This window comes from Delphinapterus leucas, chromosome 11 (assembly GCF_059928025.1).
Source record: "Delphinapterus leucas isolate spDelLeu-1000000601 "Yukka" chromosome 11, BTC_Dleu_Yukka2, whole genome shotgun sequence".
Taxonomy (NCBI): domain Eukaryota; kingdom Metazoa; phylum Chordata; class Mammalia; order Artiodactyla; family Monodontidae; genus Delphinapterus; species Delphinapterus leucas.
In genome coordinates this window covers 29,971,537-29,989,086 of record NC_143139.1, presented here as the reverse complement: position 1 = coordinate 29,989,086, position 17,550 = coordinate 29,971,537, and the positions used below count along the sequence as shown (strand labels likewise).

At 34.1% G+C, this 17,550-nt stretch overlaps 1 protein-coding gene across 14 annotated transcripts in view; it reads left to right on the top strand.

Moving 5' to 3' along the window:
* The window catches only part of KIF21A (kinesin family member 21A), a 155,507-nt gene that overhangs the window by 90,060 nt on the left and 47,897 nt on the right, over positions 1-17,550 (top strand). For 8 of the 14 annotated variants that reach the window (XM_089920522.1, XM_089920513.1, XM_089920523.1 and 5 more), the window contains exons 9-13: positions 45-234; positions 827-890; positions 5,960-6,163; positions 10,979-11,017; positions 15,571-15,661. In XM_089920522.1, the coding sequence (XP_089776648.1) occupies positions 45-234; positions 827-890; positions 5,960-6,163; positions 10,979-11,017; positions 15,571-15,661 (588 nt within the window). The remainder of the gene's footprint in view (positions 1-44; positions 235-826; positions 891-5,959; positions 6,164-10,978; positions 11,018-15,570; positions 15,662-17,550) is intronic. The other 6 variants (XM_089920516.1, XM_089920525.1, XM_089920527.1 and 3 more) reach the window with 1 other exon arrangement.

Below are 17,550 nucleotides of genomic sequence, written 5' to 3'. Positions count from 1 at the left end.
ATTTAAAACTTCTCAATCAACAGGGAAATATTTTTCTTTTCTAGGGTAAAAGAATAATCGACGAGGAGGGTGTGGAAAGCATCAATGATATGTTTCATGAGAATGCTATGCTACAGACTGAAAATAACAACCTGCGTGTAAGAATTAAAGCCATGCAAGAGACGGTTGATGTATTGAGGACCAGAATCACACAGCTTGTTAGTGATCAGGCCAACCAAGTTCTTGCCAGAGCAGGTATGTGTGTAGGGTGGGATGAGTGAGGGATTACTTTTGGAGAGCAGGAAATATTCTTCATGTTTGTTAACTTTGTGGAATATTTGAAGTGAAAAAGTCAATCTCTGTGTATACAATCTGTGATTTTAAGTTAATACTTAATTTGTAAATAATACATTCTTACAGAAACAAAATATGCCCTATGCTTCATCATATTATCTTACTTTCTGCTCATGTAATTAAGGGCAGGAAATTTGCTGTTTAAATTATGTTTCAAAGCATTATTGTTTGTTTCTATAACTTTGTTTTTTCTCTCATTCTGTTCTGTTGAATTTTAAAGGAAATTCTTTTTTTAATTAATTTTTATTGGAGTATAGTTGATTTACAATGTTACTTTCTGCTGTACAGCAAAGTGAATCAGTTATACATATACATATATTCACTCTTTTTTAGGTTCTTGTCCCATATAGGTCATTACAGAGTATTGAGTAGAGTTCCCTGTGCTATACAGTAGGTTCTTAGTAGTTATCTGTTTTTATATATAGTAGTGTGTGTGTGTCAATTCCAATCTCCCAATTTATCCCTCTCCCCCTTTCCTTATTTTATCTTGCAGGTGAAGGGAATGAGGAGATTAGTAATATGATTCACAATTATATTAAAGAAATTGAAGATCTCAGGTACAGTTCACGTTCTGTAATATATAATGCACGTATTTTGGGTTTTGCAGTGAAGTATTATTGCTATTTTTTGGGCTTATTTTGTAGTAACTATTCACAGTGATATTTCAGCCCTTTGGTCAGGTTAACTTTAGGGGAATAGGTACTTGCCTATAACGGAACATATGGGAACATAATGTCACAAACTACTTTCCTCTTCCCACATTATCTTCCTGGGTTATCCTCCTGCTCTTGTTGTTATACCCTTAATTGGAAGCTTACCTAACCTCATATAACAACAGGCATAATTGGTGTCGATGAAGTTACCTCCCTGTGCCTCTTCACCCACCATTTGGGAATGGTCAACATCAATAAGTCATCTCTAATTTTTAAAATCTCCCATTACTCCTGTTCCCTTATACTTCTTCAGCTATTCTATATGTGTGAGTCATTGCATCCCTACCAATTTGCCTGCCTCTGTGGTATATACAAAGGCTCATTCATCACCCACATTTCACACACATATTGCAAATACTCACTGTATGCCAAGCATCATGCCATGGACTGAACAAGTATGACATAAACAAAGAGTTCACAGTCTAGGTGGGTCAACTTACATAAATAGTCACATGTAGTAAATGGAATGACAGAAATCAGTAAATAGAACACCCATGCCAGGTGTGGGAATGTGGAGGGGACCACTGAGCACAGACTGGAAGAATTGGGGTCAGAAAGTAGATCAAGGACACTCATCATTTCTATAATATTTTCAGGTTCCATGGTTTGCCCTGATGGCTGAGCTGCTTTCTCTTTAAGTAGAACTACAGTCAGCTCCATTGGGAGCATCTAAATAGCTCAGATCTCACTTCTGTTATCCATTTGCAGAAAATAACCAAGTGAGAGATTATCTTTCACAGCTACCCTAACAATTCTCTGTCTTGTATTTGTGTTCTATTTTTCTCTCTCTTCCTCTGGCTATTCTAGAGATTCTTAAACAGAGATGAGTAGTGTTTCTACTGTTTCTGCCTCCGTAAGGCACACCAGGTCCCTTAAAAGCTTCAAAAAGTAAAAACCAGTGAGAAAACATCTGATGTAGCAATAGATAAAGTTACTCAAATAACTGTTACTTTTATTCTGTTTATATATTTCCAGACTTTACCTTTTTGATGGAGACCTTTGGGACCTTAGGTTGTAGTTCTGGTCAGCTGCCAAACTGGACTTGCAGTTTCCATCTTGTGTTGGCAGTGCTCTTTCCTGCCTACTGCCAAAAACTTGTCCTCTGACCAGTCTCCTGTGTTTCCTGACTCTGTAGACCCCATCTTTACCATTCCTTCAGACAAAACTAATATCTCTGTCTTTTAGTTCCTAAAGATTCTTTTCCTGCTCCTAGTCTGCTTCTTTTTATCTTTTTTTATTTTCTTGGCACTGGTCAATTGTTAAGGCTGATTCCATACTCTGGTTCTTGGGCTTGATTTCCTCTCTTCCATCATGTTATTCTAAGACCATATCTAAGCTTGATCTCATTATTTGGTGAATGGCTTGACTAGTGTCATTATTTCCTAGAAAACTGAATCATTTCCATTCCTTCTAGTAGCTAAAAGGAGCATCTAATATCTTTCTTCTTCAAGTTCTTGAGTTAAGACTATTCTTTAAGCCATCTAGAGAACAATGATGACTCTTAGGCCTTGAGTTCAGTCAGTGATCAAATCTTTCGTGGTATAGGTTAATAGCTTTTTGGCTCTTTTATTCAGTTTGTCCCATTCATAAAGTGTAGTCTTCTCAGATCTCGGGACTGTAATTTATAATATAAAAATAATTTACATATGGGATAAACATAAATGATCTTTGAATTTAAATTGAATTACCTGCATTGAAATTTTTAAGCTTCTGTTTATTAAGTATGTGACCTTGGGCAAATTACCTAACTCTTTGATCTTTAGTGTTTATCTGTAAGAATGAGGTAGTACCTGCTAGTCTCAAAGAGTTATTATGGGGCTCAAATAAAAGAACAGGATGTAAAAACTATTAAATTGAAAAATACTGTAAAGGTCTAACATATTATTATTTAGGCAAGTTCTCACATTCTGTTTCATCTACAAAATTCTACTCCAATCCATATTTTAATCAATACTTTCTCTTAGGAAGACATTCATTCACAGCTACTTAAACTTAATGTAAATTATGTAAATGTATTGCTACATGGGAATGTTTATATTTTAAGTCTTATCATTTTAATTATAAAATAATACTAGTTACCTTTTAATAAATTTACACATCACATTATTTGTTGTGAAATGATAATAGTCACTAATTAATCTTAGTTTTCTGGAGTTCAAAATTTTTGTAGAAATTTCTGAAAATATAGGAAAGTTTTTAAAAAGTTAAAATCACCCATATTCTCACCATTCCAAGAACTGATGTTAACATTTTGGTGTATCTCTTCAATAATTTTTCAATGCATACTTTAGCAAAATTTGTATCGGGGTGTATGTATTGCTTTGCTATCTATTCTTTGAAATGTGACAAGATATTAGGATCATTTTTTAATGTTATTAAATATTTTTCTAACATGGTTTTTGCATGGCTCCATGAGTACTGTCTCATGGGTTGTAATTGATTTATTTATCTAATCCCCTACTGTTAGATAATTATATTGTTTCCAACTTTTTGATAAGAATAGTTATTATTTGTTAAAAACATTATTAGGTGAGTTTTAAATTCATTGTATCATCATCCTCATAACCGTCCTAGGGAAGTATATATTTTCATCTCCATTTAATGAAGGATTTAGAGATTCTGTGAGTGAAAAAGCTGAGATGATATTCAGTAAGTGAAAAGGCTGAGATGCAAGCCTCAGGTTATTCCTTCCCAAGGAAGTCTGTGTACTTCCCCTCATGCCTCACTGCTTGGTCTCCTATTCAATGAAATGCAGACAGCAACAAGTGTGTGATTGGGTGAGTAGGAAGAGAAGGAGAGGCAAAGAGAGAGATGTTATCTCTACAGCCCATACAAAAAGCAGGATCTACTAATGTAGTGTGGGGTTGGTGGAGTTGGAGGTGAGCCCTAAAGGCTTCAGCCTTTATTAGCACCAGGATGGAAGAAGCATTAAAAATATGCCCCTACCAAATGCAGATTTTTAAAATCAGGTAATAATCAAACACAGATTGTCTGATTATTATATAAATGAGCCAATTAAAAACAGGTCATTAATTGATAATTTATATTTTCATTCATTTTTTTAAAAGGGTCTTTTTAAAAAAATTAATTAATTTATTTATTATTTGTATTTTTGGCCGCGTTGGGTTTTCATTGCTGCGCACAGGATTTTCTCTAGTTGTGGCGAGCGGGGCTACTCTTCATTGCGGTGCGCGGGCTGCTCATTGCAGTGGCTTCTCTTGCTGCGGAGCACGGGCTCTAGGCACGTGGGCTTCAGTAGTTGTGGTGTGCGGGCTCTAGAGCTCAGGCTCCGTAGTTGTGGCTCATGGGCTTAGTTGCTCCGCAGCATGTGGGATCTTCCCGGACCAGGGATCAAACCCGTGTCCCCTGCATTGGCAGGCAGATTCCTAACCACTGTGCCACCAGGGAAGTCCCCTTCATTCATTATTAACATTCATTATTATGTACCCAGGCTTTGTGCTAGATATTGAAAATATAGAAAAGTGTAAATTTTTACTGAGTTTTTATCATTAAGCTGCATTTTTATACTTAGGTTGTCCTCTTATTAAAAAATGACAGCATTATATTCAGAATTTTCTTTAAAATAATTTTGAAATCATTTAACTTAAAAGTTTGTACACAGCTATTTAATGATTTTAAAACATTGTAACTGTTGCAACACCAAATATAAAGTAAAACAATTTCATTAAAGAATATATAGGACACTTATTTGTAACATATTCACTGATTTGTGTATATTCTGTCTCTAGTTGATTTCAACAGTGTCATGAATAATTTTGGTAGGCAGTGTAAAAACACAGCTGACTGTGCCTTCTAGAGCTCAGTAGTTGCAAATAATCTAGCAACTTCCTCTGAAACATTTGAACATATGGCAAAAGTGCTTAGTAATGTAGTTTTGAGACAGAGATAGTAGGTAGTATTTTCTCCTTATAACCTTGCCTCAATCACCCTTGTGCCAAATTGACCTGGGAAATTTATTATACTGAAGTAGATAATTGTGTTCTTTTATGGTTTAAATCAAATGGACTAAAGGAACTGGCCCAGAGGACTCTCTGAATCCCTTGTAGTCTCAAGAATCCAGGCTCTTTTAGGATCTTATCATTCAGTGTTATTATTGACAGCACATACATTATTTTCCTGTCATTATGAGGACCGCTTGAGCAAACAAAAGAATGTTTTTAATTATCAAACTCAGGTTTCCTTGGAGATTTCATCTTTTCCCATGCCATATTCAGGAGCCAGATATCTTTCAGCCACTTAGAGGCAAGTTTGACTAACTATTCCTTACAAAGATTTGGAAATGTTATTACAGCATGATGAATGAGGAACAGGAAGGAAGGGAACCATGCTGCTTGCACATTTTAAGTTTCAAAGATGAGTTTACAAAGCAAGGATAACTAGTGCCTATTGACCAGAATGCAAGTAATCTAATTATCACTGGCACTTTTGAGCACTAAGAGTGTTACTTCAAATTTACAGTTATTTGATCAGGAAATTTTTAAAATATCTTAAACACTAATGTTTGTGAACACATATGTTAAAAAAGCCATACCTTGTAGCAATGTTGAAATACATTTTGGGAAACTTTTTAGCTTGCAAAACAACTCATTTAAAATGTTCCCTGTTTATTCTTAGAGTTGTCAAGTTTGCAGAGATGGAAGGTAGAATGGTGGTTGCTAGGGACTGGGAGGAGAGGGGAATGAGGAGTTAGTGTTTAATGGGTACAGAGTTTTAATTGGAGAAGATGAAAAAGTTCTGAAGGTAGATGGTGGCAATGGTTGCACAACAGTGTGGGTGTACTTTGTGCTGTAGAACTGTACACTTAGAGATGGTTAGGGAGGTAAATTTTATGTTAAGTATTATTTACCACAATAATAAAATGTTTCCAACTTAAGTGTATTTTTATTCATTAGGGCAAAATTATTAGAAAGTGAAGCAGTGAATGAGAACCTTCGAAAAAACTTGACAAGAGCCACAGCAAGATCACCATACTTCAGTGGATCATCAGCTTTCTCTCCTACTGTAGTATCCTCAGACAAAGAGACCATTGAGATTATAGATCTAGCTAAGAAGGATTTAGAGAAGCTGAAAAGGAAAGAAAAGAAGAAGAAAAAAAGGTAGTGCTATAAAATCACTGCTATACTGCTAATTACTTTTCAGGCTATTTTAATTTGCAATTGCAATGAGTATACATAGCCTCATAAGTATATTAATAAATAAAATGTCATTTAACATAGGTGACAATTATAATTATATGCTTTTAAAGATTTATCTCTACTTGTATGTAAAAAAATTTATTTATTTATAATAATATAGTAGTGAATTTTATTTAGACTATAAGGTAAAATTACTATTAGAAATTATTTTATTATTTTTTCAAATAGCTGCTTTTGCATTCCATTCATCTTTTCTGCAAAGCTTGTTCTACCATTACTCAATATTTTCATTTTTTTTCCATTTTCTAATGCAATTAAATAGTCTCATTGATATATTCTGCTTCCTGTCTAGATTAGTTTAAGTAAAGGCTAAACTAATTCATCAGACTGTCATTTAATATCATTTGGTCTCTTAAGTATTTTCTGCGGGCTCTAATTTGATTATGTGAAAGTTATTTATGTTATTTCAGGCTTTCTGACTCTTCCAACAATGAGTTACTCAGCTTTTCACCACTGTTCTAGGCTTCCTTTTCCTTGCATCCTGGTAATATCTCCCTCTGAAATCAACTGGATGCAAAGAAGAGGAGGAAAATTAAAATATGACCACTTGTAATCTATGAGTGGTTAAAACCTCATAAATTGTTTACATGTTTACATATTGATTCTATGGTGCAGTCAAATTACTTACGTAGAATATATTTTGAACATGCCAGTCAAATTAATTTTAAGCATTTTTGGCTAGATATTCCAAAGGGGGAAAAGATATCTTATTTGTCAAATAGCTTGTTATGGAGGTGCACTTTTTAGAATTACTATTGACATTTAGTCTAGCTGCTGCTTTGCTCAGTTTATTTAGAAATTTATTTTGACAACCAAGCATTTCTTCTTTGAATAGTCAGTTGACCAAAGTTATTAGAGGTTTAAACTCTCCAAATTAATTCTGCTGTTTGTCCTTGAGTTAAAAAGGACTGATTAGAATAATTAAAACAAGGAGTTGCACATCTGTGGTTAGGAGGCATTGCAATTGAAATTGCATTCTTAAGATACTAATGTCTTAAAAGATGTTGCTCATGGATGGCTGATTATGGTAGCATTAAGAAATATATAATGATTAGTTCTTATGCAGGGCAATTAAAACTGTAACAGTGTTCACAGAATTATCAAAACTGGTTTGACCCAACATACTGTGGAAATGAAAATGAGACTTCAGCACATGACTTATCATTTATTTGTAAAATTCAGTTGTGTAGTTGGTCAAAATGTGAAATGGTATGACTTGTTTTTAACGGTGTAGGTGGTTTGTGTTCATGAATAATAAGTAAGGATAAGCAAGGGTATATTTCTTAAGGTCATGAACTGATTCTGCTCTTTCCTTTTGAGGTAAATTTAGAGATGTTACCATAATCACCTGTTGGGTATGAATAATAAAAAACAGATAGGGATCCCAATAGAAACCTGGGCACTTTTGATGTTTTTATAGTGATCATAGGTACCCTAAATTTATACCTCTGATGCAGGTTATTTCTGTGACAATGCAGGGTTGTAAGGTTTTTGACTGATAAATAGTTCTATTTTACTCAGCTTGATAAAGCATTTCATTTATCACCAATAACTTTTAGCTGCATGTAATGTAAATTCCTTTCTTAAAAATATTGGTATGCTCTCATTTTAGCCAAAGGGTTTGCTACAGTTGAAACAAAAAATAATAGAGTTGTTGTTGAAACAAAACATAATAAAGTGTTTAGAATGACAGCAGCTTTACTGAAGTTAGTGATTAGTCTTCTACAGGAACTCTGGAGGGAGTAGCTTCTGTTTGGATATATTGATTCTGGTTAAGTTGTATTACATGCCTCATATTTACTATTTTATTTATCAAAGAGAACATTGCAAAATTTGGTTCTACCTCAACCTTGCATATATAGTAAGTTAATTTAAAATCGTTTGGAACTTGGAACTAATTTTTCTCTAGAAAGTGTTACAAGTACATAATGTCCAGGTTTCCCAACTCACTCACATGAAATGATATTTACTCATTCTATAGTGTGGTAAGAGCAATTCAAAAGGGAATAGGAAAAGGAAAATAGGGGAAAGAAACTTTGTTTCCCTTCCATGAATGTAGACCAACCTTTGGGGGAAAATATGAATTTCCGCCTTAGCCATTCTCTCTTATTCCTACCTACTGACCTTCTGTGTCCCCATGCTACCTTGATCCATTCCTCCCTGACCATGAGGTCAGTTCTCATGTAATTCTTCCCTAGCCCGAAGTACTCCCAGTTTCAAAATCATCTACTTTCTTCTCTCATCTCCTCAAATTCAAAGTTGGAAACAAAGCCATCTGACTAGAGAAAGGAACTCATTCCAGTGGAAATGACTAACTAATAAAATTCCTCTAGGGATATTTGTAATTTTGAAAGAGGAAGCATTAATCCAACTATTGAAAATTTGGGCAGTAACCTCATTAAGAAAAAAAATTAAATAGTGTAGGGAAGATTTTTGTTACCCCTTTTGGTTGACAGTTTCCAAAACCTATCTGGGGTTTGGCCTTTGGGTTCAGCTTTGCTCAGCTGTCCCAGTTCTCATAGCTACTTCTGTTTATCCCACTGAATCCACAAATTCTTTAGAAGCTCCATGTCTTTTAATTTACTTTGTTTTTGTGCTGTTAGCCTTTGGTTGTAGTGACTACAGGGCCTCTGACACTAAGTGTTGGTTGGTGGAGTGGCAACTGTATCATTTTTATGTCAGAAGCTACATTTGTGTTCAAGGAGGATGCCATAAATCCTGTTTTACATGAGATTTTCAACCTCTTGTCAAAGTCTTTATCTAAACTACAACCAGTTGCTAAGATGTGTGGTTTAAAGGTTGGCTCTTCTTCCTGTGCTTATTTTCTGTTGAGATGTAAAATAATCCATAAGTGTAGGTAGTAAGAAAATAAGGAAGAATAATCGAATAGACTACATTGACTATTTTCTTTAGTTACACAAATGTTAGAAAGGTTAGCAAGATTTGTCATCCCCCCCCATTTAACTGTGGAAGAGGTATTATAAATGGAACTAAATGAAATAAAGACTGAACTCCTTTAAATTATGGAGAAGCATCAGATTATTAGTTTATATCTCTGCCCCTCTACTGTCATTTGGAACTATTGATTGTAGTGTTTTTTTAAAGAGACAATTGGGAAGGCATCTAAAGTTTATCTACTTATTAGCTCACATTATCCATATGTTTTAATATAGCTCTCTAGTGCAAGGTAAACAAAATTTCATGCTGAAAATAGAAAATTTGGGTTTTTTGCTAGGGAACCATATCCTTTGAGTCATTATAGCTCATTATCATCAGTATAAGCCTAGATTAGACTTTTTTTTTTTTACTTTTTTTGGTGTATATGGATAAAGAAAATTTACCATTCGTACATTGACCCCCATATTTTTGAATATCTAGCTTTAAATGACTTGCATTATAAAAAATTCACTCATTCATCAGACTGCATTATATTTGTATTTAGTGGTGTCAGGTTGAAACTCTAGAAACACAGAGATTTCTTAGGCGATGGCTTTTCTTACCCTTTTCTAGACATTCTACTGGACATTTTGATCTCTGGTGAATATCACTCTGCAGAATTTTTTTCTCAGAAAGATTGCTAGTCTCTTCTTGCAATAGCAGTATATAAGTTGATTGGGAAAAACAATCACAGGCCAGCAAATAAAAATCATGTTATAAAATTAAAATGAGAACTGCCTTGATGAAATAATTCATAACTAAGACTCAATCTCTTCATTTTAAAATACTGATGATTCTGAAAAAATATTTTTTTTTGGAATCCAGGTAGAAGTGTACTATATCAAGATTGCTATATGCTTAATGAGAGCCTAGCACATCTATCTTTTTGTCTACATGAGAGATACTGGTATTCAGTACATTCCACTGAGTAAAGATTCCCAATTCTGTGTATTGAATATTCTTTAAATGTCAAAGCTTTTAAATACATATTTATAGTTTTTCTCATACTTTGCTGGTTGAAAAATAATCTTACTAATGGAATGTACTACATTTCCCATTTTATTGCTACCTTTGCCTTAGATATATCCTTTCGGTAGTCTAGTAATTAGTACAGTGATATTAATTTTCAGTTAATAAAATTACAGTTTTCCACTGATATCATAACAGTCATATTCATTTGACCATAATACCATTTCATGTATAATTTTGAAATAGAATTTTTTTTAGATTTAGTGATGTTCACATGTAGTAATTTGAAATAGAAAACAAGTTTAAAAATTAGTATCCTAGTATGTAGTATTAATGGTATTTTCATATTATGGTATAAAGGCATTACTTTTTGAAGTTCTTTTAATGATGCCATAAAAAGGTATTTTGTAAAGGTTTACAAGGAAGAGAGGATATCATTGGAAGTGGGTTTTTTTTTGGAATCTGAGAAAATTGATCCATTTCAGGTTAAAAAAAGCAATGGCATCCAAATACTCTTACTGTTTATCAACTTTATAAATTGAGACTGTACATTTTACTGCTGAATAATTTCAACTGATAGTCTATATATACTCTTCTTAGATATAATGCTGCTTGTTTTTCTTACTTTTTATTCATACAAAATGTATTGCCTTTTTACTGTGTATTGTCCTTTGATGATATCTTTTAAAATTTATTTTAAAGTCTTCAAGCTCATGTATCATTTTTACCTTCTTATCACTTTCGCTTTTTACTGTCTGGTTTGTCCTTCATTGGCTTGGCCTTCCAATACTGTGCCTCGTGATTTTGAAGGCTACAGAAACTTGAGGAAAGCAATCGAGAAGAAAGAAGGTTGGAATATTTCCCAGGTTTTTTATTAAAATGTCATTTAAATACTTAGTTGCCATTCAGAAGGATATATGCTGTAGAATTATAGATTGTTTCAGACTAGATTAGCTTGGTGCTCCTAAAAATAATGATGATTTTATAAAATTAACAAAAACACTGAAAATATAAAAAAATACTTTTTAAGAATAAAAGCCAGTGGTTACATGAATTAAAATTCAGGAATTTCATGTGAATTTAGAATAGATTATCATAATTTTGATGGCTAAAAATGGCCCAAGAACCCCCACCCTTTAACTTTCAGAATATACCTTTCAGAAACTTGTGAACAGACAGGGAATTATTAATTCGGTGGGAATTCGCATTTTGTTGCAGCACATGCTAAGTCATGGGTGGGTTCATTCTCATCTCTTCCTTATTTTGTGTAATCTTTGTTAGGAAAACAACGTTAAAATGGCAACAAAGTAAAAGGAAACTGTGGCCTTACTACAGATAAGATTTATAAGGCATATTTAAGGTGGAATTAGAAAAACAAGTTTTGCTTTTAAAATGTACCTGAAGTCAGCATCAAAAACAGAAATTCTTGGGCTTGCCTGGTGACGCAGTGGTTGAGAGTCTGCCTGCCGATGCAGGGGACACGGGTTCGTGCCCCGGTCCGGGAAGATCCCACATGCCGCGGAGTGGCTGGGCCCGTGAGCCATGGCCGCTGAGCCTGCACGTCCGGAGCCTGTGCTCCGCAACGGGGGTGGCCACAGCAGTGAGGCCCGCGTACCGCAAAAAAAAAACAACAAAAAAACCCCAGGATTTTCTCTTTTTTTTTCCATTTGAAATTTGAGCAAAATTTAGAAGCACTGCTTCTGAACTCCCAATATAATAAAAATTTGCATTTTACTTATTCAATATTATGATTATTTAACCAAGTATCAAGTAGTATTTTACTTCTTATTAGAACTTCTCTTTATAGATTTTTCTAAACGTCTCATGATTACAATATCAAAATGATTAAGAAAATAAACTGGTTTCAAAATAATATTAACTATTTTAGAAGCACCACTTTATAATTTTATTTCTTACTAAAAATAAGCCTTGGGGCTTCCCTGGTGGCGAAGTGGTTGGGAGTCCGCCTGCTGATGCAGGGGGCGCAGGTTCGTGCCCCGGTCCTGGAGGATCCCACGTGCCCCAGAGCGGCTGGGCCCGTGAGCCGTGACCGCTGGGCCTGCGCGTCCGGAGCCTGTGCCTGTGAGAGGCCCGTGTACCGCAAAAATAACCAAACAAACAAACAAACAAAAAATAAGCCTTGAGAACTTTTACTGTGCAACAATTAAACTAATCTCTTACTTTAAATAGCTGAAACCGTAAATTATATTTTCTTTAAGTTATTTAATAATTTACATTCCACAATTATACCCTACATATTACATAGTATTCTAAAGTTTCTATAATTTATTCTAGAATTGTATTTTAATTATATAGTTAAATTAAAATATAATTCTATAATTAAAATATAATTCTATCTGTAGGTCATCTTAGGACTCACCTAATTAGTTTATATTTAGGACATTATGTTTATCATTGGAATTAAATTAGAGCATTAAAATGTGAAAAATTTTCTCTTTTGAAAGGTCAAAATAAAATGCATAGTTAAAGTAGTGTAATGGAAACATTTTCCCACCTTAAAATAGTTAAGTCCTTTAAATATACTTAATGAATAGCATTTGCCTCCAATTTTTATATGACGCCTAATAGATAACAAAAGCAGAATTGTTTGGTGTTCTAGGACAGGGCTTCTTAAATATGAATGTGCATATAAATAACCTGGGGTGTTGATAAAATGAAGATTCTCACTCAGTAGGACTGACATGGAGCCTGAGATTCTACATATCTGACAAGCTCCTGGGTGATGCTGATGCTTCTCTGTCTGTGAACTGAACTTTGAGGCAATATTCCAGAATACTGGCTTTGGAGTCATGACACCTGGTTTTAAGTCCCCTTGAGTTGATAAGCTTCACCAGGCCACAGTTTCTTTTTTGGTTGTCAACAAAAATGTTGACATTGCTTGTTAAATGTCAAAGGGTTTAAATTGCTTGATCACTAGTGTTCCTTCCAGCTCCAAGATTCTGATTCTATGTAAACTGCAAACTTACATATTTTTCATTGCTGCTTAGTTATTTTAGATATAAAATTTCCCCACTTTATTGAAGAAAACTTGAATGTTTGCTGTACAATAATCATAAAGTATCATATTGTTTACTTTAAAAGCTTAAGCCTTACATGATTTATAAAGGTAAATTAATAATATAAAGTTAACAACTGCTGATTTTTCTGCATCAGAATTGGCACAAACAGCTTATAATACATGAGTTAACTTCATATATAAGTGAAAATAACATTTGTTAAGCTGGATTCTGGTGACTTGGAGGGTGTAGGAGGGTGTGTTAGGTCAAGTATTTGAAACAAGGTGGTTGTATGGCTATAAACCTGAATAAAAGGGAATTTGTGTTGGAGCTTGAAGTAATGAAGGAACTGACAATAACAAAAATTGTATGCTGCAAGAGTTGCAGGTGAGGAAGGGAGACTGCATAGGGGAGGGGATGAGAAATGCTGATGGGAGATATCTTTCCTAACACATGCTCCTTTCCTAGTCTTAAGCCTTAGGCCTGTTTCAAGTATAGCACTACTTGAGTACATGGTGCTGGCCTTTAAATCAGATGATTGGATGAAGGGGGAGTTTCTTTCTAGATTTTCATCTTGAAATGTGTGATGATGGAAAATGAACAGTCCTATTATAATACAAGTGATGTAAGATAGGCATTCAGTATATTCAACATTTTTCTCTAACAAGTGATTTAACAAACTCATGGAACCTTGTTATAGTTTACTTGATTCCTCTCCAGTTAAGAGGATTTTATTGATATTCCTACTGGTAGTTTCTTCTCACTCTAGAGATATGCTGTCTTCCATGCATCTTTATGCATCTTTCAATTTGTACTATTCTACTCCAACATAATTAGTGTGTGAGACACATAGGCAGAGGTTCCAAACAGAGGTGCTCATGCACAATCATAGAGATTAATATATTTAGCAAATACTTCATGCACATTTATTATGCACATCCCTTGGGTACTGGGCATGTAATGCTGAGCCAAACAGACATGATCCCTTCCCTCATGAGACTTACAGTCTAGTGGGGAAGACAGAAATTACAGAAATAACTACCTAAATAAACATAAATTAAGAACTCTGAAAAGTGCTTACAAAGGAAAAGTATTTGTGTTCATCTTGTTCTGAGTTCAAAAATGTCTTTGAGAATTGGAACCTATAGTTAAACATTAGAGTTTAATAATAATACCAGCACCTAAATGAGATTAATTTTTTAGCCTAGAAGCTAAAAATAAGTCCATGTATTAGGGCAATTATTTAATGTAGCAGAATATCTGAAAGAAATGATAGCTGTTATAAAGTTATTCTGATAAAAATTTTAAGCTCTTTCTAGAAGAATTTTATTTGGATAATATTGCTTTATTCAAGTATTCTTAATGATTTAAAAAGTTAACTATAGCACAAGAAGAAAATTTTCATATGTAAATTCATTTAAAATTCACTTTCTTAATATTATTTAGGATAAAATGTAGGAGTCTAATGAACAGAAGTGTAACTTCTGTGCATAATTGATGGTGGTTGCTAAACCCTGAAGGGTCAGAGTGATTTAACTATGTAAAAACTTTGCTCACTATAGAGTCTTCTTTTTCTCATGGCCACTAGGGCTGAAGCAATTAGTTTAGCTATAACATTATGTGACATTAGTATATATTAATAGTTAGGGCTGCTTTACTGATACCTGAAGAGGAAGCTTTTACTTGTATGGTGAATCTTGTGGCAGATCCTGGAATTTCCTATTCAATCAGGGGTCAGGCAGAACTTCAGACAGTTCTGATGTGCAGAGACCTATTTCTGTGAGAACATTATGAGAAATAGCCCTGTGCTACAGGTATGACCTAGGAGGAAAGAACCTGTACTATTCTATTACCAGGGGAGACCTGAACACTGTGATGGATGCAGCTGGTATAGACAAACTTACTGTGGGCAGATGTATTCTGATCTTTAAATTTATTCTTAAATGTATTAGGACATTAATAAAAAATGCAGTTTCTATATCTTTGTATTAAGATGAGAAAAATTTATATATTTAGATGAGAAAACAAAAATATTTTTTATTTCCATTAAATTTAATTTGCCTACATTCTAGTTGATTGAATGTTATGGTGGCTAGTTCTTAGCTGTCTCATCAGGTGTCATGCTCCAGGGTATAATCTATTCCTCAGTGTTTCTAGAAAATAAGATTTTCTCCATTGATATAAATCACTGTACTATGAGTTGAATGGCAGTTTCAATTTTCCTCTGAAGCATCAGACATGATAACTTTGCTGAGTTAAATGATGAACTCTTCTAGTTTGTTTTCAAAAATAATTGATGGTTTTTAAAAATCTGGGAGAAAAAAAGTGAACAATTTTCCTCTCTACTTTAGCATCATACACTTTTGCTTCTTTTTTTTTTTTTAGTGTGGCTGGTAAAGAGGATAATACAGACACTGACCAAGAGAAGAAAGAAGAAAAGGGTATTTCAGAAAGAGAAAGCAATGAATTAGAAGTTGTAAGTATGAGAGAATAAACTTGTAATTTTGAGTCCCTGGATTAGGTTGTTCTTGGTTGCTGATAACTGTACTAACTTATATGTAGAAAAGAGAATCCGTTATCATACATCCATTTTAAATTGTGTCCTTGAGGACTTCTTTTCTTCAGAAATGTGAGCTATTAAATATTAGCAACTCACAGTCTTGTGCACTGTGAAAGCATTGTGTATGGGGTGATAGAATACTAAGAGAGATGAAGTACTCTTTGATTTAAGACAGAATTATTGTAAAATAACCTTAAAATTGTGGACTGATATTTTTAATTTATGAAAAGTGAAATTTTTGTGCTCTTGTACTTTATACTCACAGTCTTTTTTTTTTTTGTATTTATTCATTGAGACTATATTGTGCATATTAAATATAAAGCGCCATAATAGAAGCTGGGGCAAAATTAATTCATATGGCTAGGCACACTGCATAATATTGAGGGAGGAAGAAAAATTCTAACTCTGATTCTGGTTCTTTGTTTGTTTTTTATTGTTTATTTTTTAAATGAGTATAGTTGCTTTACAATGTTATGTTAGTTTCTGCTGTACAGCAAAGTGAATCAGTTATATGTATACATATACATCCACTCTTTTTTAGATTTCCTTTCCATTTAGGTCAACATAGATCATTGAGTAGAGTTCCCTGTGCTATACAGTAGGTTCTCATTAGTTATCTATTTTATACATAAGTGTATATATGTTAATCCCAATCTCCCAATTCGTCCCACCTCTCCCCTTTCCACCTTGGTAACCGTAAGTTTGTTCTCTACATCTGTGACTATTTCTGCTTTGCAAATAAGTTCATCTGCACCATTTTTCTAGATTCCACATATAAGCGATATTATACGATATTTGTTTTTCTCTTTCTGACTTACTTCGCTCTATGGTTGTTTCCATGTCCTGGCTATTGTAAATAGCACTGAAATGGACATTGGGGTGCATGCATCCTTTCAAATTTTGGTCTTCTATGGAAAGATGCCTAGGAGTGGGATTGCTGGGTCATGTGGTAGCTTTAGTTTTAGTTTTTTAAGGAACCTCCATACTGTTCTCCATAGTGGCTGTATCAATTTATATTCCCACCAACAGTGTAGGAGGGTTCCCTTTTCTCCACACTCTCTCCAGCATTTATTGTTTGTAGATTTTTTGATGATGGCCATTCTGACCAGTGTGAGGTGACTTGCTTTTCTCTAATAATTAGTGATGTTGAGCATCTTTTCATATGTTTGTTTGCCATCTGTATGTCTTCTTTGGTGAAATGTCTATTTAGGTCTTCCACCCATTTTTTGATTGGATTGTTTGTATTTTTGATATTTAGCTGCATGAGCTGTTTGTATATTTTGGAGATTAATCCCTTGTCAGTTTCTTCATTTGCAAATATTTTCTCCCATTCTGAGGGTTATCTTTTTGTTTTGTTTATGGTTTCCTTTGCCATGCAAAAGCTTTTAAGTTTGTTTATATTTGTTTTTATTTTCATTACCCTAGGTGGTAGATCAAAAGCGAGCTTGCTGTGATTTATGTCAAAGAGTGTTCTGCTTATATTTTTGCTTAAGAGTTTTATAGTACCTGGCCTTACATTTAGGTCTTTAATCTATTTTGAGTTTATTTTTGTGTGTGGTGTTAGGGAGTGTTCTAATTTCATTCTTTTACATGTAGCTGTCCAGTTTTCCCAGCACCACTTATTGAAGAGATTGTCTTTTCTCCATCATATATTCTTGCCTCCTTTGTCATAGATTAGGTGGCCATAGGTGCGTGGGTTTATTTCTGGACTTTCTATCCTGTTCCACTGATCTATATTTTTGTTTTTGTGCCAGTACCATACTGTTTTGATGACTGTAGCTTTGCAGTGTAGTCTGAAGTTCAGG